Source organism: Panthera tigris, chromosome B1 (assembly GCF_018350195.1).
Source record: "Panthera tigris isolate Pti1 chromosome B1, P.tigris_Pti1_mat1.1, whole genome shotgun sequence".
NCBI classification, from domain to species: domain Eukaryota; kingdom Metazoa; phylum Chordata; class Mammalia; order Carnivora; family Felidae; genus Panthera; species Panthera tigris.
The window spans coordinates 28,164,430-28,188,105 of NC_056663.1; the positions used below are offsets into that span (position 1 = coordinate 28,164,430).

The 23,676-nt window shown below is 42.8% G+C and overlaps 1 protein-coding gene across 6 annotated transcripts in view; it reads left to right on the forward strand.

The window, feature by feature from the left end:
• The window catches only part of RBPMS (RNA binding protein, mRNA processing factor), a 166,694-nt gene that overhangs the window by 123,741 nt on the left and 19,277 nt on the right, over positions 1 to 23,676 (forward strand). For all 6 annotated transcript variants that reach the window (XM_042983131.1, XM_042983127.1, XM_042983128.1 and 3 more), the window contains one exon: positions 22,680 to 22,810. In XM_042983131.1, the coding sequence (XP_042839065.1) occupies positions 22,680 to 22,810 (131 nt within the window). The remainder of the gene's footprint in view (positions 1 to 22,679; positions 22,811 to 23,676) is intronic.

The following is a 23,676-nucleotide window of genomic DNA, read 5'->3' on the forward strand; positions in this document are numbered from 1 at the left end:
AAAGTCCTGGGTTTTTCTGTTTGCTTCCTTTAGGTGTCTGTGTCCCCTTTATTTACTGCAAATTAAAAGTCTTGATTAGATTTGAAAGGTTTGGTTAAGGAGTCCTAGGTGGTGCTGTGTGCTTTCATTCATGTGGTACTACATTATGAAGTAACCAGTGTTTGGGTCATTCTGTGGTGATGTCAAAATGGGCCTGTGTTCAAGTAGTAATCAGATGATGCCTTCATTGTAAAAGTGACTGTCAACTTCATTTTCATGGCTTTATCCATTGATCTTTACTGCGTTACTTGATTAGGGGTTGAAAAGAGTGATTTTGCTAATTATGTTCATTTTCCCTGAAATAAAGTTAGTTTGTTCATCAGAAAAAAAGTTGAGGAGCAAAATAAATGCTTAATTCTTTCCTTTTATTGCCAGTTTTGAACATAAGGGATTGGTGCCCATTTATCTGTTTTGGGGGGGGGGGGTGTATGACTTTTCTTTTTCTTTCACTTTCCCTGTTTTTGAGTGTCTTAATGAACCTGGGTTTCTGTATTTTCAGGGTGTTTCAGTGGATTGCATTCATTACTTCTGCATGGGGGCAGGGAATCATAGCATCTTTTTGAAGGAAGGAAATTCCGCCTCAGGCGGGGCTTTGTAATCTCCATCATCATTATGAATGATAGAGTCTTTCTGGCTGGTGATTCAGGACTGGTGCATTGCACCTTTGTGTGTTTTCCAAGTGCTTGAGTAGGACCTATCATTCTTGGATTATAATGAGTTTCTTTGGCTATTGGATCAAAGCAACTTTTCTATCTACAGAAATGGCCACTATTACAACTTTGTTGAGGTTAAGATTTTTAGAAAATAGATTGATGTTGTTTTGTATTGTTTTAAATTCAGATTCCTTAATTAAGAACTGCAGTAGAACACTGAGATTACTAGTAGTTAGATAGGATTGGGAATTTCCTTCTTAATTTTAAAAAATATGTGAACAGAAGAGTAATGAAAAAAATTTCTACATGCCCAATGATTTCCCCCCATTAAATTAAACTAAAAATGGAAAGGTGGGACATATAATAGAATGTTCATCAAAAAGAAATGAAATTTATTTCATAAGAAGTGTTTTTGAATTATGCATATAAACATAAAACAGACTGACCAGTGTTTTTGACTAGACGCCTTAAAAATAAGCTCAGGGGACAGAAAGTTAAATATTTAGATTAGTGTGAAATGTTAGTTTTGTAGCTGTGTGTCATTGATGGGAATAGTCCTGGAACATGTCTCCTATGCTTGTTTTAACACCTGACCTTGGTCCCTGGGATGAAATGTATAGATGGGAAGATACGCAGTGATATGGGAGGGTTTGACATTTTTTTCTTTGTTTGTATAAGCCCTTTAGTTGTTTCTTTGCAGTCTCTTTAATACCACTGAAAATGGGGTGGCTTTCTAGAATCAAGACAGTATGGATCTATGATTCCATTATGATCTATTTGGGTTCACTGACTTTTTCCCCACAAAGGCTACACACTTGAGTCTGAGGCTGAACTTACTTGAGTTTTTCATCTTATGTTTGTGAAGAGTGGACTGCTTGCATCAGTAAGTATGGTGCCTAGCACAGAGATGGAAACTTAGTAGGCACTTTATATGACAATGCCTATTTTCCTGTCTCCCCCTCAGCTGGGGATATTATCATATATAAATGAATTCATTCTGTCTGATAAGCAAAATGGCATGGCGTTTTAATGGTTTATTAATAAAATTAGTTTCTTGTCAGATACTGAATGGTCATTTAATTTGAGAGAGGTATTTTTCCATTCGTCTATTCCTCTTTTTTTTTTTTTTTTTTTTTAAGATTTTATTTTTAAGTATCCTCTGTACCCACAGTGGGGAGCGAACTTACAACCCTGAGATCGAGTCTCATGCTCTACCGATTGAGCCAGCTAGGTGCCCCTCATTTGTCTATTTCTAATTTTCTTTATTGGTTGTCTATGTAAGAAGAGCAGTGCTTCCTTGACTACTGTAGTTAATTTTCAGTGGATAATTTTTTCTTTGTCATTTGGTTGAAGGAGAAGATGGTAGGTAGCTCTGTGTTTTCTTTTTTCCCCTCCCCCTCAAAATTAATAATGTGAGCATCCCTCACAGCTGGTGGTTTCTCTTTAAAATAATGATGAATTTGTGTTCTGCTTGACCTCACTGAGCTATAGTGGGAATAAAATGAGATAATGTGCTTTGAAATGTATTAAGTGCTTCATAATGGCACATTGCTACACCAGGAGGGCATGAAGCTCAAGGCTTAAGCATAGCATCATTTGGATTGTCATTTGGAATGTGGTTCCTCCAGAAATACCTTTTTCTTTTCTTGGTTCCTGGGCTCTTATAAAGTCCAGAAATTGTGTTAACACTTAATAGAGACACAAATTGTGGTATCATAACCGTGTCTTGGTCTGTTACGTTCTGGTGAGTGGAGGAATAACCAATAACCAAGAGGATAGACAAGAGAGAGTTCACATTTACAAGTTGATTGTTATCTTGCTTTCAGTGTTAACCATTTTTAATAATCTCCTAATTTTTTATTTTTAACTTTTACAGAAAATTTCAAACATACAAAAGTAGATTCTTAGCCTGATGTTTTGTTGTTTTTAACAGTTTATTGAATCAAGGTCCAAATCTATACCATTTTGACATTGGGCCGGTCCCTTATAAAAATCTTTTTTTTTTTCCCTTACAGTATGTTTGCTGAGGAACCCAGACTGTTTATCCTTTAATTTCTTACAGTGTGAATGATGCTCACTGCATCTCTGTGGTGGTGTTTAGCATGGTCCTGTTTTCTGCATTTTCTTTAAGTTAGTAGTTACAGAGGCTTGAGATTCAGGTTAGGATTGGGGGTCGAGGGCAATATGCACTTCCATCAGAAGGCACACAGTGATTAGTTGTCTCCCCCTATGTAATGGTAACAGCCGTCGAAGATCTCTACCTACATCTGCTGGTTAATTGCCAGCCCTTTTTGTGTGTAGTTATTTACTCCCTTTAATTGTATTTCATGAAATTTATTTATTTTTTAATTTATTTGAGAGAGAGCCCACAAGTGAGGGAGAGAGAGAATCCCAAGCAGGCTCCAAGCCAAGAGTGCGGGGTCCCGATGCAGGGCTCAACGCAGGGCTCCAACTCAGGAACCGTGAGATCATGACTTGAACCGAAATCAAGAGTCAGACGCTTAACTGACTGAGCCACTCAGGCGCCCCTTCATGAAATTTAAAAAAAAAAAACAAAAAACAAACCCCCCCCCCCCCCCATACATTTGCCAAAGAGCTTGTATAAAGATTATACCAACTTATGTAGCCAACAGCCGTGTACTGGAGTACCACAATTCTCTTAGTTTATACACATGGCGTCTGGGACTTGAGAGTCCTAGTTTCCCCTAAGGTCATATAGAGTAGCTAGAGTTGAGTATAGGAGTCATTTCTCAATCTTGTACAGGACATCAGCTTCCTTCTCTTTCGCAGCCCTAGGTAGTTTCTCATCTCCACTTATAAATGGTAGAAGGGAAGAAATAAAGACAAGGTGAGAGATTAAAGAAAGAAAGTGAACAGTTCAGAGACTTAAACATGCAAAAATGACTTCCAGGATATTTCCCAGTTTCTCCTCTCATTTTGATTCCCTGATGCTTATAATGATCCACCATTGATTATCATTACTTAGGGCATTGCATGATCTTACGTGTTTTTCAAAATACACTGACCAAAAACATCAATGGCCTTAGAATCCTAATTTCAGACTTTGCCACAAAGACTTTTTCGTAGCACCTTCATCCATGCCCTTTAAAGACCTTTTATTTAACACTATAAAAAGTACCAAAGCTGGGATCCTGTGGGAACATTCCAAGTTTAGTAACATCATTCACCTAAACATTTTTTCCTAACACTTCTCTCTTCATTTATCAGTAGCTATATTTCTGAAGAAATTCAATCTAGATGTGTTTGATAAATCTTGTCATTAAAAGGTATTTCAAAAGCCATTTTATTATATAGTCAATGTTTCTCAAGCCTGTTTCATTTAAGTTCTTTTCCTAAAATAGCAGTTTAATTTGACTTCTGGCAAATAGTTACCCTCAAAGGTTGAGCTAAGTTTTGAATGTAGTAACTTTGCATAGAAGCTAAATTTAGCTATTAGCCATCTCCCACTTCTAGTTTAAGTCCAAGTGAACTTTTAAAAGTCTAAAATATATTGGCCTCTCCCAAGACCTAGACTCTGATATTAACAAATGCCAAAAGAGATGTGCAAACAGGAAACTCTGTGACTCTTTTTAAAATGTTGTAAGTCCTATAATCATTTTTCCATTTAGCCCTCCCACCCCCCACCCCCCCCCCCCACACACACACAAATAAAAAGATCTACAGTAATCCTGTGGAAACTTTAGAAATCTTTTTGTTTTTCTTGCCCACATCTTCCCATTTATATATTTTAAGTGCTACCTGATACGGCAAACAAATGTAAATGATGTCCTTTCAAAGTTCACTGGCTTCCTCTCTGAAGTCATCTAAAATTCTGGAGCCATAATACAAACCATCAGATAAAGTGTGAGACTTTCTACTTGAGAAACATTAAGTGACTTAAAATGATTAAGTGGAACCAGAAGAGCATTTTTTCCCCCCAGTTTCTAGAAAGAATTGTGTTACTCCCTTAAGTGGATCTGTTAACAAGATTTTAGTTTAGGAGAATGGAAACTCCTTGAGGGGACTGTGTGGAGGTGAATCCTGGCATATAGAGAGAAAGGTGTTTGATGGGGCACAGACCCTAAGGCCAGCTTGGTTGCTAGTTCAGGACCAACCCACGGAGAGCTCCCACCTCTGCCACTGGGGACAGCCCCTCCAGCTGGTCCTCACAACCCTGCCTAGGGCTTCCCAGCCTCTGGCTCTCGAGTCCTCTCCCAAATACCATCATACACTTCTGTGAAAGAGTTCCTTACCACTTGTGCAAAATGTACTGATATTTTAAAATATTTGATGTGTTTAAATCCCAGGTTAGTAGCAGTTATGATAACAGACCTTTTGACAAAAGGATGTCTTTAATTGATGCACATGGCTTTAGTGATGAGAAGAGCTCCACTGCCCTCTGGATAGAGTCTCCCTTCCCTAGCGTGTTGTACAGGCCCTTCGCGAGCCTCTTCTCCAGACACTGGTCCCCTCACAGCTGTGCTCTGGCAGTCTATGCTGCCACTTGTGTCCTCTCTGCCTCTGACCTTCCCACTCCTAGTGCCCATTCCCTGGCTGTAAATTCAGTCTTTGTGTAAATTAGCTGCTTGTCCTTCAGAAGTCACCTTAGCTGTCTCATCCTTTAGAAAGCTTGTCTGACTCTCCAGAGGTGGATTAATTGCCCTTCTGGGCTGGTAGCTGCTGTAGAAAACTGTGTTTTTTTCCTTGCCACACGGTATAGAAATTTCCGGTTACCTCTCCTTCTCCCTCTGTAGTCTCTCAGCTTCTTGAATAATAAGACTGAGCTTTGCATAATGTTAGGTACATAGTATTTGATAAATACTTGCTAAAGTCCTGCTCCAGTTCTGCTACTAACTGGCCCAAATCTGTATACCCTGAAACTTTCACTCACCTATTTTTACTCCCTGGACCTCATGGAACAAGTCTAATCCCATTTTTATATGATAGCCCTTCAGAATCTAGATTTCTGGGGGATAGTTCTCAGAAAGAATGAGACTGTTCCAGAATGAGTGAGTTCTTATACATGAACACAACATGAGGCTCGATCCCACAACCCTGGAATCGTGACCTGAGGCAAAATACAGAGTCGGACACTCAACCAGCTGAGCTTCCCAGGTGCGTTGGTGAGTGTAAGATGTCCTTAAAGTGAAGACATTCTGCAGAGATCAGAGTTTTGGGCTTGATTTTATGTTAATGACTTTGAAGGCTAGGAAACTGTGAAGTTGGCTCTTAAGCACACACAGCCTTGGGGAAACTGTTCTGAGCTGTATGGCTGTCCCTCTATTTAGGCGAATTGCATTCCAGGCTAGTGGAGGGAATGAGTCTTAAAATTTAGTGGCAAGAATTAACTTCGTTCATGAAATGATAAGCGGCAGAGAAATGATGGTGTGTGGTAGGTATGAGAAGAAGGAAGGAAGGTATAAATGGAAACCCTCATCAGTTATGCTGTCCTTGATTCAGAACGAATTGGGAACTATTAGAGATTTATAAGAAGAGGAATTATCAGAAAGAACTTAGCCGTGGGTTTTGAAGGAGATGTGGCTTTTAGGTATTTTCTCATCCTGTAAAAATTAAATGACTGATTACAGATGCATCACCCAAAGTGCCAGGGTGATGATTCAGATAGTGCTGTGCGGCTCCACCCTAAAAAGGACACGTTAGCCTGTCTTTCTGACACATTCTCCCAAAAAACTTGCCCAGTACTACCCCCATCTCTATTCTCTTATTTATTTCCAGCTCCATTTGCCCCCTTGAACCTGATTCTCCTCTCAAGAGTGAGTGAGTGAGTGAGTGTGGGAAAAGTAACTTCTCCAACAAACCTTGAGATAAGTTTCTGTAAGCCCTCAGGCAGGCTTCTCATTCTGTTCTTGTAGCCAGGACAGAGGAATTAACATAAGGAACAGCCCTGGGAGCCAGTGTGGAGTCTCCACACCATGGAAGCCTGGCCCCAGCCGTGATCTCACAGCTGCCCTGAGACACCTTTTTGGGGGCTCCCTCCCTCATTCTGGATGAGATTTGTTCTTCTTCACCCCAACCACCAGCTCTCCAGGTCTCCGAACAAACTTCCGTGCTTGTCTTTTTCATCAGTTCTCAGGAAAGGCCCAGAGGCAGCTCTTCAAACAGTTTCTCTTCCCTCTGGGATGTTTGTAAACTACTGTCACATTACCCACCAACTGGTCTACAGCCACTGGTTACACACACAGCCTGATCTTTTCAGAATTTACCATCCAAGCCCCACACGGGATGTACTGTGGGCTCTATGACCCGCTTACCAGACTGTTCCCAGCCCTGCATCCCATGCTGGGCCTCAGCACTGTGTGAGAAAAGAAAAACTTGGATGGGATCCAGCATGAGGAAAATGATTGAAAGATCAGAAAGAGGCGTTGCTATGAGAAAAGGATAAAGGAACAGGGTAGGTTTAGCTCTGGGAAGAGAGGGAACAGTGAGAGATAATAAGATATGTTGGAAAAAAAAAAAAAGAATTTTTTTTGTTTATTTTTGAGAGAGAGAGAGAGAGAGAGAGAGAGAGAGAGACAGACAGACAGACAGACAGACAGCATGAGTGGGATAAGGGCAGAGAGAGAGGGAGACACAGAATCCAAAGCAGGCTCCAGGCTCCAAGCTGTCAGCACAGAGCCCAAGGCAGGGCTCGAACTCATGAGCCGTGAAATCCTGACCTGAACCAAAGTCGGATGCTCAACTGACTGAGCCACCCAGGCACCCCTAAAGATACTTGTAATTTTTTTAATCCTTGTCTAGTGATGGACTGTCCTTGTGCAAGATGTTCCAGTGCTTAGGACAGGTTGTCTGAGGTGCTCAGGCCCTGGAGTAAGGTATTGCTCTGTGTGTTTTCTGACCCTCCTCTGATTTGCTGTGAGATTTTGATTGTGAAGAGGGGTAGCTGGCATTGCATGGGGACATGTACGATGAGGACGGTGGAGCTTCTGCAAGTATGTTTGCCTAATGGTCCCCGAATGGGGAACCAGGATGTATGTATGGATTCTTTCTTGTTACCATGGTGGTAGTTCTGAGAGCTGGTAAAACCTGGAGTCCGTAAGTAGAGCACGTTTGACCCTGGGGAATCTTCGGGTATGAGAAGTTTAAAAATAATTATGATAATTAGCAGCTATTCATTCAGGGCTGTTTTTTTGGTATGTATTTATTTTTGAGAGAGAGAATAGGCATGTGAGCAAGGGAGGGGCAGAGAGTGGGGGAGGACAGAAGATCTGCACAGTCAGTGCAGAGCCTGATGCGGGACTCGAACTCACAAATCAGGAGATCAAAACCTGAGCCAAAGTCAGACACTTATAAGCCACCCAGGTGCTCCCAGGGCACTTGACTAAACTCTTTATATTATCTCCTTACTCCTCAAAACAGTCTGTTGTGAAGGTACAGTTATTATCCTCATTTTACAAATGAGGGGTCAGGCTCAGAGAGTTTTAAAAATATGTTCAGGGTCACAGTTGGTAAGTTGCCTATCTGGGGTTCAAAAGCCAGGTCAGTCTCTCTGGCCCCAGAGCCTAAGGTCGTTTTGGGTTTTTAACAACTTTATTAAAGTATAATTAAAAAAAATAATTTACATTTTTTACAATTCACCAATTTAATTTTTTTTTTTAACATTTATTTATTATTGAGAGACAGACACAAAGCGTGAGCAGGGGGAGGGGTACAGAGAGGGGGAGACATAGAATCCGAAGCAGGCTCTAGGCTCTGAGCTGTCAGCACAGAGCCCGATGCGGGGCTCGAACTTACAAACTGTGAGATCATGACCTGAGCCCAAGTCGGATGCTCAACCAACTGCGCCACCGAGGTGCCCCACAATTCACCAATTTAAAGTGCACAGTTCAGGGTGGTTTCCTATATTACATTATCAGTCTCTCTTATTTGTCTGTTGTAAAATGTATGTGACATAAATCTTGACATTTTAACCATTTTGAGTTGTGCAGTTCAGTGGCACTAATTATATCTGTGATGTTTTGCAGCCATTACCACTATCTATCTATTCCCAAAACTTTTTCATTGCTTCGAAGACACTAACCATTAGGCTCCCTGTTCCCTCTCTGCTATGCTCCCCCGTAGTCTTTAATTGGTTTTGTCTCTCTGAATTTGTGTCTTCTAGATATTTCATTTAAGTAGAACCATATATGTGTCCTTTAATGTCTAGGTTTTTTCTCTTTATATTTTCAGAATTGACCCATGTTGTATAACGTGTTGGGATTTTTTAATGGCTCGTGCTGGGTTTATACATTTTTTCTTCTGTGTGCTTTTACTGACATTTAACAACTATCACATGAAGGAAATCAGTTTTCATACTTCGTTTCCAGTGTGTTCTTGTAACATTGGAACCATAAGTGTTCTCTTTTTTTCACGCCCCAAATGGTCCTTGTGTCTCTTTGTATTTTTACAAAGCCTTTAAGAAACAAGAACAAAACACTATGTGGTAAAAATACGTGGTCGTAGTAGAAACTCAGGAAGCATAATGAGCAAAAAAGAACTCAAGCATCTATTTATCCACAGAATCTACCATCCAGAGATAAATCATAGTGATACTATTAAATGTATTCTATCACAAAGAGCTGTTGAAATCTTTTACATATCATTTAATTTTCATGACAGCCTATGAGAACAGGTACTTCCCTCCCTCCCCTCCCTTCCCCTTCTTCCTCTTTAATAGTTCCCAGATGAAGAAACTTGGCCTTAAGTTGCTAACTTACCCCAGGTCACAAAGCTGATAATTGGCTTAAACCTAGGGCAACATACCAAAGCATTATGCCCATCCCTCATGCAAAGCGTGTGTGTGTGTGTGTGTGTGTGTGTGTGTGTGTGTGTCTGTGTGTGTCTGTGTGTGTCTGTGTCTTTCTTTCTCCCTCTCTTCCTTTCTCTTTCTGTGTGTGTGTGTCTTCCTATTAATGGGATTGTATTATACATAATGTTCAGTAACCTATTTACTTTGTCACTGAGTATTTTGTTAACATGTGTCCATATTTGTAAATACAGGTCTCTCACATCATCCCTTTTGGTGGCTGTAATTCATGCCATTTTATAGTTATTTAACCAGCCTCTAGAGTTGAACTGTAAGATTCTCCTCCTTGATTCTTTTTTAAAAAACTTGTATGACCATCCTCTTAATGCTTGACCAGCTGCCACTTCTAGATTTGCCAGAGATCTTGCAGGCACCAGGATGGCTTGGGCATGTCTTTTCCACTCTAAGATGTTCTGGTTTCTGGCTCTGGGGAGGTGAAGCACCCCCATGAACCCCTTAGCTCCTATGCAGATCATCCACCAAGGCTCAGAAGTCAGGCCAGAGCCAGCCAGCCTTCCTACTGAGCCTCACACCAGATCTCCCTGAGTTTCATGGCAGAGTAGAACTGGAAAAAGACTTAACACTGACAGGCAGCCTTTTAGAGTTTGAGGGTAATTTGTTTATCACAGACTCAAGATCCTCATGACATAGAATTACTTACTCCCCGAAATAAAGAAGCTCAGCCTAAACTCCTCCAGTTTTCTTTTGGTATTTCAGTGCTTCTGACAGGTTAGGATGCTCCGTTCTCCCCAGTGAACTCTTGCTGTCATTCACATCCCAAGAATGAGTACGGTCTTCAGGAATGAGAGGGTGGGTTGTATACATTAGTGCTGGCCAAGTTTGCACTGTTTATCTTACTGGAAAGTCAACAGTGTGACTATTAACCTCCTGTACAATTAAGACGTAGGCTTTTTGTTATGTTGTTCTTAAACATGTCGCTAAATCTGATTTTTATGAGGCAGAGAGAGATGGGGAGAAAAAGGGAAAATCTGGCCATTCAGGGGGCTGAGAGGGATCAACACCTGGAGCTGCTGTTGGAACTTGCAAGTCTGGCAGCCAGTGGCATTGAGTGGTCAGGGAAGTCTAGATCCGTCTGCAAAGGTACTTGGCCTGGCTGCGTTTGCTTTTACTTACCAGGTTAAGTGGGTCTTTTGAACAGATGAGATTTCTTTAGAGAAGCTGAAGGACAATGAGACTTCTTTTTAAAAGAAGCCTTCTGCTCTTGAAAAAAGAGCACTTGTTATTTAAAAAATTAAAAAGGAAATGCCTTATAGTTAAACGTTAGGTTCCAGTGGTCATCAACTCATTCCTAGTAAAATGAGCTGAACAGTAAATACGAGGCACAAAGAATGAGGAAGAAAACAGAGTTAAACAGAAGTGGCTGAGGGCACACATTCCAAAGCACCACTCCCTGCTGCCTCCTCCTGCAGGTACGGCCCCAGGCAATTTGATGAACCAAGGAATTTTCTTGTAATAAGGATAGATTACCTATTGCATAGATAACATTATTTACACCCCCAGAATGTGTCCTCCCCTCCTTTCCTATGTTCGTGTTGATTACTGCCACTGCTATTTGCTAACAAACACTGTATGATACTGTGCACTTACTCTGTGCCTCTCAGGTTCTCAGTGACTTTTTATGATGAACCTTTGTGATGGTCTGTATTTTTATCAGAGAAATTAGGTAAATTGCTCAAAGTTGTGCAGCCAGCAACATTTACAACTAAAAGACTTCCTTAAAGAGGAGAAACACTGGTTTGACTTTTAGGTGAGACTTTACTGAGTCACTACTCACCACGTTTCCGGAATTACCTCATGTGACACATTCTGACACAAAAAGGTCATTTGTTCTTCTCTTGTCAAATTTTCTTTTCAGTGACCATCTGCTGACTCCCTGAAGTTTACAGCTCTTCCAGCACTTTCTGCATGACAAATCACATCTTCCTAATAGCCTGCACTATGAAATTAATAAGGAGTTCCATCTCTACATAGTGTTCCTCAAGTATAACTTCTGCTCCCCACCCCACCCCACCCTACCCTGCGATCACTGGATATATTCAATTAAGTAAGAATTACGTTTCAGGTTTGTAGAGAATAAGGTCCTTCTGTGGCTCAGCATCAATGCCTCGAATTTGGGCTGGAGAAATAAAAGATGATGGTATTCATCCAGCATCTGACCCACAGTAGGTACTTATTAGTAAATACTCTTTGCAAAGAGGTGGTATAATTTGAGAGAAAGTAGCCCTGACTAAATTTTTGGATAGAGTGGACTTTATTCATCCATGCTGGCCCTGAACTGCGTTTAAGAACTAGTTTAGTCTGTCTTTGTTTTTAATGTTTATATATTTTTGAGACAGAGCATGAGCGGGGGTGGGGGTGCAGAGAGAGAGACATACACAGAATCCAAAGCAGGCTCCAGGCTCTGAGCTGTTAGCACAGAGTCCAACACAGGTCTCGAACTCATCAACTGTGAGATCATGACCTGAGCCAAAGTCCAATGCTCAACCCACTGAGCTACCCAGGCGCCCTGCTTAGTCTCTCTTTGTTGTTTTTTAAGTAATGGCTGTCCAGTTTCTTCATCCATCCACGGGCTCATGGTTCAGTACTGTCAGGAAACATTGTTCATTTCTATCACAGAGTGTCAGATTGAATCGTCCTCCCTGGAACCCATGTCACCTCGGAAAGCCTAGGGGATGAAGAGAAGCAGTTCTTAGACAGCAACAGATGTTTCTACAAGTGAAGTTTTGCTTTGTACTCAGGATTTGATCTGAACGCACCAGATTATAAAACCAAGAATAAAGGAAGGGAGGATTTTGGAGAAGATGGAAAAGGACACGTTTCTGAGTTTTCTGTGTGCTAGCAGTGTTGTTACCTGTAGGCAGGAAGTTCTAGGTCTACTGATGGCTTTGTTCCTATAGGCTTTGCATAGTTCACAGTAATTGGCAATATGTGACTTTCTAGATTTAAGTGATGGATTTTTAGCCTCCCTGAAAGAGATGTTTAAAACACCATGGCACAGAGCAACACTTAGCAGCCTCCGCCATAGCCATCAGCATTGTGGTGCTCGGGCATCTGATACTGAGTAAGGAAGACTTACTTTAGAATGGTGGTGATGATTGGGCATTCAGGTCACTTTTAAAATCTTTCAAATAGCAATCACTATGATGCCATGAGCAATAGGTGTCCTCGTTATTTTGTGTCTTCCTTATATCCTCCAAATACCATTTAGAGGCTGGGGCAGGAATAGTTTGGGAAAACATGTTTATGCCTTGGACTTTTTACATTTGGTACACATGCAGTTTGGCTACGATACTCCTCTTGGCTTCGATGGCCCTGGCTTGTGGCCATGTCAGATTCTCTGGCTGCATAATTCTCAGTGCACTGACAGCCAGGACAGTGGGATGGCTAGGGTGGCCGTGCTGGTGGTGATTATAGTAGAGTGCTCCTACCACCACAGTCAGGTGATGAATGATATACATAACTTCTCTATGTTAATTGATTTGTTTGATTTTATACTTGTAATTTCAGTTTGAATTTCTAGGAGTCAAAATTTTAGTACCACATGAGAAGCTAGGAGGAGCAGTAGAACTTTTCAGCTATCCATATCTAGAGATGATGGCATTTTACGTCAGTGGGTCTTTATCATCCACGTAGGACTGACACCTTTTAGTCTATGGGCTCGCTCTTTTTGGTGATTGGAAAGGCCTCTTGGGAATACAGAATGTTAGCATAAGCTAGTGCCCATTTTTTGTTGTCGTTCCCATAAAGATGGGTACATTTTCACGTGTTGTAAAATTTATGCTTGGAATTTTTTGACATAGCCACCACTATTTAACTCACAGTTCTTTTCAGAACAGGCTGTAGAGCAGGATTGCTCTGACATGAGGAAACCAAGAAGGTGGAAGCAGGGATGACAGGTTTGCTAGTGTGGCCCACCCATCTCTATGCAGTCTCTGCAGCCCAGTACATTATGCTCTACCAATGGTTTGTGAATATTGTCGACATTCGCTGTGCATAAATCAAGGGTAAATAGCTGAGGCCAGCCAGCGAACACAGATGGCGGGAACCAAAAGAGTTGCTTGGCTCATAGAGCAGGAGCTCAGTTCAGACACACATTCCATTGAGAAATCCCTCACACGGCCCATGGGCCACAATGCTTCTGTGTGTCTGGATTTGTGTTATTTGTACCCCAAGGTAGGTTTTGAAGTTCTGACTCCATTCCCTAAGTCAATTTCAGTCTCTTTAAGACCGATAGTTGTGACAAGTTATTCAAGTTTCTGCCTTTTTATCTAGACTGTAACCTGTACAGATATAAACTGACGTTTTCTTAAAAGTCAGTGCCGCTAAACTAGAAATCATTGGGTTGATTATACGTTTCTCAATTTTACATGCTCCTGAATAGTGTAAGAAGTTGCAGCCACTTGGTAATATCAGTTAAATTTAAGAAACATCATTGAATATCTTTTGTGTGCTAAACCTAGGTGCTGGGGGTAGGAGATTACAATTTGGGGAATAAGAAAGGTACAGAAAGTTCATTTTCAGTGTGAGTGATAGAGGGCAGTGATCAAGGTACACACGTACTATTAAGGGAGCTATCGGAAGGATATGTGGTCCATCCTGGGTTTTCAAGAGTGCAACATGCCTTAATGAAGACTTCTTTAGGCAGTACCTGTTCCAGCTGAGAATCAGTTCGGCTTTGTTAACTGTCAAAGAAATACACATCAAAATAATGGAGAGATGTTTTGCTTATAAAATTGTTGGGTTTTGTTTAGTTTTGTATTTAATGATAATTCCCAATGTTGTCATATTAAAAGTTGGTATAAATGTATCTGTTTTTATTGGGAAGATGATATGGAAACAGTCCAGCAGAGTAAGATTTATCAAGGTTCTTAAAAATGCTTATCACCTTAGACATAGGTTCTTTTTGGGTTTTTTTTGTTTTTTGGTTTTTTTTCTTTCTTTAGAGAGAGCAAGCATAAGCTGGAGGGGGGCAGAGAGAAAGGGAGACAGAGGACCTGAAGCAGGCTCTGTGCTGAGAGCAGACATGGACGCTTAACACACAGACACGTAGCCACCCAGGTGCCCCTAGACCTAGTTTTTCTAAGAATTGTCTCAAAGATTTACGCCTAACAGCACTAATGAAAAACTGAACGTCTGCTCTAGAACATGTACTGTGCTAGGCACTGGGGATACAGTGGTGAGCAGCACAGACCCAGGCCCTGCACTCAAGGAGCTTATTATGGTTTAGTAAGATAGTTTTGTAGGTGGTCTGTTTTCACAGACTAAGTGGACCTCTGTCCAAGTAGCTGTTTCATTAAAAAAACACCTGTCCCTCCCCATGTTCTTGAAAATACTTCTCCCTTTTCAACTTTCTTCCCTTACCAAAAATGGTGCTGAATAAATGGGATAAAGGAAAATGTGGGGAGGTGAGAAGAGAAATGGGTTGCGAGTGACAGTTCACCTTTGGATGAGTTGAGCTAGATGACTTTGGAATGTTTACATTGGAGTGGGCATCAAAGCTGCCGATTAATGGGTTATCCTAAACAGAACTCACAATTGAAACAATGGAAGTTGCCAAGGGCCATGACAGAGAGTAGATAGAAGTAGAAGAGACCTGAGCACACACTTGATTACTCTTGGTGTCTCGAGCATTTAGTACAGTTAGCTCCGTGTGCAGAACAGAAGAATTACAGTTGTGATTTGTGCTGGGTGGTGCTGAAGACATCCTTTCAGCTTCTCACCAAATCTTTTGATTCCTCCTTTACACTTCTGTAATTCTTAGGGAGCCAGTGAAAGTATGTGACCTTTTCTGGGAACTGTTTCCTAGGGCTACCACAGTAAGTTACCACCAGTGGGTGGCTGAAAACAAATTAATTCTCTTGCAGTTTAGGAGGACTGAAGTCTGCAATCAAGGTGTCAGCAGTGCTGATTCCTCCTGGAGGGCTCTAAGCGACAGACCCTCTCATGCCTCTCCTAACTGTGGTGGCTGCTGGTAGTCCTCGGCATTCCTTGCCTTGTAGACACGTAATTCCAGTCTCTGTCTCCGGCTTCACATCACCATCTTCTCTGTGTCCTCTCCTCTAATAGGAACATCAGTTGTTGGATTTAGCACCCTCCCCAAATCCAGTATGATTTCATCTCAAGGTCCTTAAATAACTACACCTGCAAAATTCCTGTTTTCAAAAAAGTTTCCAGGTAAATGCTAATTTTGGGAGGACACTGTTCAACCCACTGCCAGAGCTAGTTAGTGTGCCGTGCCACCGAAGCTGGCATATGCTGCATTCTTAACCCTGACACGAGAAGAGTGTGTCCTGATAGGATAGTCTACAAAAGAGTCAGCCTTGGAAGACTGATTTTTGAGGGGTTTACTTAACAGACATGGACCAACTACTTGTGAGATACATGTGAATGGGAGTCCTTGATCTATTTTTTCTTTCAAATTTGATTTTTTTCATCAAAAATGGAATTTGTCATTATATTTAGCCTTTGGTTTTTTCTGGTCAAGGCTTCATTTATCAGGCAAGCTCTCCTTAAGGACTCTGCTTAGGTTTATTCTAGTAAACGGAGTATGCCAAAAACTAGAGATGAGGACCACCCCTGCTCTAAGGCCTGTCACCACCACCACTGGTGGTATGTGGGGGGACGTGGGCAGGATGCTGTATGGAAGGGAGCCTGAACCATAAGACAAAGAGACTAGGATTCTGGTCCCAGTTCAGACACTATGAGTTAGCTGTGAGACCTTGAATAGAGTTCCTGCCCTTTTCTCCAGAGCTTTGGATGAGTATCCAGAATGATAATGGATATACACCCTCTTAGCTGTGTATGAAAATGTATGCAAATACAACATGTTATTAAAACAGGGTTGAAATGTAATCTTATTTAAGAAGTCACATTTATATCCTCTCATGTCTCTCTTCTGTGTATATTTGTCTCCCACATAGAATTGAATTAACCTACAGTTTGATCGTTTCCTCTTCTGAAGGGCAAGGTAGAAGCTATATCCTCTTTTCTCTGTTGTTTTTATCGAGTATAGAGCAAGTGGTTGACTTCTTGATACTTTGTGATCCACTGTGCTAGGCTCTGGGTGAGCAGAGAGTGAGAACATGCAGTCCTGGAGGTAAGTGCTGTGCCTGGGAGACAGAGGATGCAGCAGAACACAGAAAAGGTGCTCCTTCCCTGCCACCCAAGGAAGTGATATCTTAGTAGAGTCCTTTGAAGAAAGAATACAGGTTAAGGCAGTTGAAAGGAGAGAATGCCCTGGCAGAGGGAGCTAGTGTGTGAGGCCTGGAGGTGGGGGAGGAGCAGGCATGGTCCAGCAATGAGAATGATCCTAGACCGTGATGAGGAGGCAGGTGAGAGCCGGGTCTGCTAAGGCAGATGAGGGCAAGATCATATGCAGTCTTCTAGGCCGTGGTATCTGGAGATCAGACACTGTCCTGGGAGCAAGGAGAAATCACAGAAAGGTTTTAATCAGGAGAGTGACATTGCAGAATTGTGTTTTCAAAGTTGTCCTGGCTGCAGCGTGACTGCCAGGAGGACTGTGAGGAGGCCTTTTCGGTAACCCGGTGGTGGTAGTTAAGATGAGAGTGGCTGATGGGACGGGTTCAGTGGGGCCTTGGTGAAAGACCACCAGGTCACCATGGCTTGGGCATCTGACTGGCATCTTTCACTGAAATCTGGAACCGAAGAGGACAGGCAGTGGGAGGGAGGGACTGTGTTTAGTTTCAGACGTGTTGAGTATGAGATTGCCGTGGAATATTTCCAAGTAAAAATATCCAAGAGGCAGAGTAAATACTGACCTAAAGTTCCTGGACCTTGTGTTCTCAACTGCGTTCAGGTTAAGTCCATTAAAGATTATCCGTGTCCCTCTTGCTCTCTGTTGTTTTTGAGAGTCAGTTCATCTTTATCTGTTTCAGTGTGACTTCACACCGGAAGCTTCGCCCTTCTGCATGTTTGTTTCCGCATCCAAAATGAAAAGGCAGACAAGATGATCTTCATTAGCTGTTTTTGTTTAAACCTCTGTCAGACACTGCTCTTTTTTTCTTTTCAAAGGGATTGGAAGATGGAGTTGGGGAAGTTTCTAGTCCTTGTTTGCCAGAATACAATTTGAGCTTTTCCGGTTGTATATTCTTATGCTAAAAAAAAAGGCTTATTCAGATGTATATTGTGAGCCCTCAACAACTGTATCCTTCAGAGGTGCGAAAGGAGAAAGGATGTTGCTGGATCTGGAGTAATGGGAGAGGACTGACCCATCACCCTCTCAGCAGAGGGTCGGATTAGGCCCAGACACAAAGCCCTGGCCCTGATCCTTCCCCTCACTGGGGGGTCAAGAGCCTATGTAGTCAAGGGGAGTCTCTCTCCCCCCCACCCCGCCAAACTGTGGTCATCCTAATGGGCTCAGGGCAGCAAATCTTCTCTTTTTTTCAGCCTTCCCATCCTATTAAGTTGAACAGGATCAGCAGTGACTCAGGAAGGTGAAACCCACTGGAGCCAGCCCATCTGCTCCCCTGCTGCTGCCCGCACCTTTGTTGGTTCATCTGTGTGTGTGAAGGGCTTGTGCTATGGAAAACCTGTCTCTTCAGTTGTTTTAATTTTCTCAAGACCACACATTAGCAACCAAAAAGAATATACAAAATTCAGCTTACTACCCTCTTCTGCCAAGAGAGAGTATGTGGATTTTCAGAGATTCCTCAGCATCCTAGTGAAATGTACGTGTCTGTGAGGGCTTGCTTTGCCACAGGTGTGACCGTAGCCTGGTCCAGCTGTCCCCACCGTGCCTATATTGCTCTGTCACTAGTGGCTCTGGGCCAAGCAGGTGCCGTCAGGCTGGATCTGCTTTGACCCTCCGGTTTCTCTCACAGAACAAATCCACAATCATTGCTCTCATTTGCATTTTCTCTCTCGAAGTATTTCATCCATTCATTAAACAAACTGCTGTGTAGCAGGTACTGTGCTAAGCTCTTTGAGAGCAACATGCATGACACTTGGCTCAAGCATCTTGATCCATTAAGAAAGACAAGAAGGCAACTTGTATCAGTGGTTCTCAAATTTAGGCATCCATCAGATTCACCGGGGGGGGGGGGGGGCAGAATTCTGATTCAGTAAGTCTGTACTGGAGCCAAGAATTTGCATTTCTGCCAAGCTCCCAGGTGATGCCACCATACTTTGAGAAGTACTGACTCACAGGACTGGGTGCACTGTGGGTGCCGTAGTGCAGCTATGAAGATAAAGTTTGGGAGCGCGGAGGAAGGAGTAAATAGTTTGACTTGGCTTATTCACCTTTCTTCCTTTCATTTCACCTGTACTTCCTGGGTCAGATTTTTCTGCGCTTTGTGAGGCCCTAAACGTTCACTTGAGGACTCCCTCAGCATTCCAAAGTACTTCAGGCACTGAAGTCTGTGTTAGGAGAGCCTGTTTGGTTCTGTCCCAGTCATTCCCAAAGTCATCCCAGTGTTCTTTGTTTCTTCCCCTGCTCCGGCTGCTCATGGCCCTCCCTCCCTCCAGTGGGTTTTTTTCAGGAGTTGCAGGAATGAGTTCAGTCTTCAGACTTGGAAGAGGAGCTTACTTTTTCTTTTTTTTTTTAAAGTTTATTTTTGAGAGAATGCAAGAGACAGAGTGTGAGCAGGGAAGGGGCAGAGAGAGAGGGAGACACAGAATCCAAAGCAGGCTCCAGGCTCCGAGCTGTCAGCACAGAGCCCAATGTGGGGCTCGAACTCACGAATCGCGAGATCATGCCCTGAGCCGAAGTTGGATGATTAACTGACTAAGCCACCCAGGTGCCCCAAGAGGAACTTGCATTAAAAACCGTTCCATGCAAACTGAGGGTTGATGGGGGGTGGGAGGGAGGGCAGGGTGGGTGATGGGTATTGAGGAGGGCACCTTTTGGGATGAGCACTGGGTGTTGTATGGAAACCAATTTGACAGTAAATTTCATATATTAAAAAAAAATAATAATAATAAAAAAATAAATAAATAAATAAATAAATAAATAAATAAATAAATAAATAAAAACCGTTCCATGGGTGAGCACAGCTATAACAGCAGTTTTCATTGTTCTCTGGAACCCTGGTGTACCTGGGAGACAAACATGGGGGTTGAAGTCCTCCAGCTACCCCACCATCAAGGCAACCAAAATTCACTACACTTTATTTAAAAAGGGATTCTGGGGAAAGTTAGTTTGAAGAAAGGGTTCCAACTGCTTTTATTTTGAACTTTGAAAATTACTGTTCTGTAACATGTGTTCCGGTTCAAGTCTCCTTTTTGCTCATGGTTTTTGTTTTAGTGTGGCAAATACTGGAAGGATTGGGGAATTTTAGATCTAGTTCCTATGGATATTTCCTAAGTTTTCCTTTAATAAAGAAAACAGTGGTGTATCTTTAAGCAGCTTTTAAAGTTTTCCACCAGGCCCCATTAAGTCTACCAAGCATTATTACACACTAAGTGCTAGTCTCAGAGCTGGCGCCAGGGGTGCAGGCTGGATCCTGCCTTCCTGAGCTCTCACTGGCCAACCGGTGGGCACTTGGTTTTGAGGACTCCTCCTCTCCCCAGTGCCCTCCAGCTCAGAGCGTTTCCACTGGCACGTTTTGAGCTCATCTTCCTCCCGACCAGCCCACTCTGCTGCACATCTCTTGACATTTATGGTAACTCCAGATTGCGTCACAAGGGGAGAAGGGAAGGATGGTGAGATGTGTGACGGGATTTATCCAACGTGAGTTCGCTCCAGTCTCTCTTAGCCTTCACTCCACTACCTGACTTGTACCGTCAGCAGCTTTGGGTTGGGGACTTTGTTTCCAAATGTCCCATTCTGGGCTAGGTTTAGTGCAGATGCAGGTCAGTGAATAGTCTCCGAGCATCAGTCTAGACCCAGTGGGAAGTAATGCTGTAGGATAAAAATGTAGAAATGTCTGGAAATCATAAATTCCATCTGCCAAGGCTGAGATTGAAACCCTGACTCCCCCTATCTCCACTATCTCTCTCTCTAGGATCAGATAGCTTTTGCCAAAAAAGTTTTATTTAATTCCGTGGGAGTGCTTGAATTTATGCCCCATTTCTAGGATCAGATATCATAAAAGACATTTCATTTTTAAAACTTTCACCCCCAACTTGGCCAGTTCCTATTAGGCAACAGGATGAGGAAGGGCTGCTGCCATCAGGCTGCAGGCCCTGCGTAGTCCTCTCTGCTGGCATTTAGAGTCTCCTGCTGTCACAGTAGGACTGAGCAAGCATGGGCTAAGACATTAGTGTGCTGGGTCCTGAGACTTTCTTGACTTTTTTTTTTTTTTCTTTTTTTAAAGGCTCAGAATGTCTTAAAATAGCATGGTAGCTGAAATAACAGTAACAACAACAATAATAGCTTGCCATTCCTGAGAATGGTTGTTTGTTTGAAATCTGAGGCATGGGTTCTGGCAACAGTTTCCACAAGCGGGGCTCCCACAAGAGTTGCTCTAATGGAAATCATATGGTCTCATCATGACCGGAAACACAGAGGTCTGTTAAGCATTCTCCCAATCCCTCTGTTAGGAATTTTCTTACAGAAGCTTCAGACACCTACATACCCTAGAACTGGAAATAAGTGGTGTAGACCTGATCATTTTAAAGAGGCTTATGATGCTACTGTTATCCCCGTCAAATAATATCAGTCTACTCTTTGAGCTAGGCTTTCCAGCCTGGATATGCAAACAGTCTGTATTCCCATCACTAAGTCCTGAGGAGGACTTTTTTTTTTTTTTTTTTTTTTTTTTAAACTGCCTTGTTGAGAAAGGGATTCGGGGAGTCCGGCCAGCCATGGTTACAGCACTCCACATTGTCGAGATCCACAGGCTGCCTTCTGAATGGATAGTCCCTAGTAAGCTCTGGAGTCTCCATCTTTTCAGAAGTTCTTGCCATGCTGGCCAGCTGTGGAAAAACTCCCCAGCTTCACATGCACCTACAGGCTCTGCTGCTTTCCGGTTGTTCCGTACAGCAGTTCCCACATCACATTCAGGGAAGTTCTGTCTCCAGCCCCCTTCCCACACTAAAAACCCTGCCCAGAGCCAGAGTTTTGGCAGATGGCGAGAATGAGTGAGACCTGGAATAAGCAGGCCTAAGGTGACTTCTTCCGTGTGGGAAGGAGTGAAATGACTTGATTGACCTTGGGTCACGTGCACTCTAGACTTCTGGAAAGTCCTGAATGGCAGAGTCTCTAATGGCTTTATAAGTCACCTTTTCCTGACTCCTTCAGCAGTCCTGGGTAGCATCCTTGGCCTACTTGATTTCAGATTTTGACAGGTGATAAAAGCACATACTGAGATTGCTGCTTTACAGAGTCCAGATTCATAACTATTGACTGATGTTATTTTTGCCTTTGCTGAGACGCTCCCTCATGTGTTTGCTGTTACTTTAATGGATTGCTTCCTGATACATTCTGAGCCCCGGGCACTTGCCCTTCAATCTGGCAAACTGCAGCTTGACCTGAATGGAATCAGATTGAGACCAGTCAGTTGGCAACATGACTCACTTTTTTTTCCTAGAAAATATAGTTTGTGTAAGCAGTGACTGTGAATGTTCTGATTTGCATCTTTGTGGAGCTTAACTTTAATCAGGATACTCCAGCCTTTTTCACTTCTATTCTCTGAATTTTTAACATTTTAAATGTCTTGTAGGCACAACGTCTGGCTCTGTGCTTCTGAGTGTTAAATGGGTAATGCTTGGTGATCATGACTTATCGGTTAGTAGTAATTACACTTCTAAGCAGAGAAGTCCTACAGTTCAGGTCTGTTTGGGTCCTGCCAGTAAGCCATTATTCTCTCAGAGACTCTGCAGTGGGTTTTCATGGGATATCTCCTACCAGTTGTCTTTCTTCCTCTTTTCCTCGGAGGGCCACGTGTGCGGTTTTGTGCAGGAAATCCCCACTGTTCTTGTGTTCCCCCAGCTCCAGTTGGAAAGACATCAGAGTGTCCGGGGCAGAGCCCAGGCCCGACATCTCAGCAGGCCAGACAGGCAGCAGATGCCTGTTGCCTTTTTTCACTTTGTATTTACCATTCCCTTGCTTAGAGTTTGGGGACCAAAACCAGCAGGTTATTAAAGGAATGAGAGTAATTTGACTCCTGACATCGATTGGGGCTCGGGGTTGTTTCGTGTTTTGTTTCTGATTTGAAAGCAGCTGTTTGGTAACCACTAACTCTTCCCTTATTCTTTTCTTGCAGATGAGCTCACAGTGCCTGCACTTTACCCCAGTAGCCCTGAAGTGTGGGCCCCGTACCCTCTGTACCCAGCGGAGCTAGCGCCTGCTCTACCTCCTCCTGCTTTCACCTATCCCGCTTCACTGCATGCCCAGGTAATTTATACCCATCGGCCACGACTTCACTCACTCCACCACTGGTCCTTTCAAACCCGGTTCCCCAGAGCACACCGTACAACTAACACCTATCCAAGCTAACAGACCCACCTGCAGGAGATTAATGATTCCCTCTCAATCAAGCTGACACTCCAGGACTTGGGGATCGTCTGACAGCAATGATATCACCCACTGCCTGATGTTTGCCCCAAATGACACCTCTCTCTTCCTTAATGATCTCACCCTCCTATCACACACGAGAGACTGGGCCCAGCCAGCTAGAGGGCGTCACCAGACCGTGGTCGTGTGTGCCTGGTTGCGCGGAAGGGCTGCAGAGGGAGGTGTCCACTTGTCGCAGGACTTACGTGTCTGTGTGTGAACCTGTGTATTGAGAGATCGCTGCTGTCGTGTTCCCTCAGATCTAGTGACCAAAGGGGAAAGTTGGGAGCTTCCAGGAAGACCGCGTGCTGTCTTATATGTGTTACAGGAAAGATTAAGGGTTCCTCTTTCCACTTTTAGGAAACCCTGTATAAAAGGAGGTACCAGTGTAGTTTTGAGAATGTAATTACAAGTCAAGGTGAAGGTCTCTGATCTGACCCACTCCTTCTCAGTGAAGAGTAGCCTGAGTTTTATAAACTCCCTTGTTTCTTCACAAAGATTACTATCTACATACCAACCTTCCTCTTCCCCTGGAAAAAAAATGTTGCTCATAGTTTTGCTTCTAGTGCAAGGAATAGTAATGAATGTTCGGGTTCAGAGTGACGATCAACAGCAAGAGAGAATATAGATTTCATTTGTCTTAGCGCACGTGGAACTCTTTCTAAAAGCAGGAAAGCCTGGTTTCTGAAAAGCTTTGGCCTAGACAG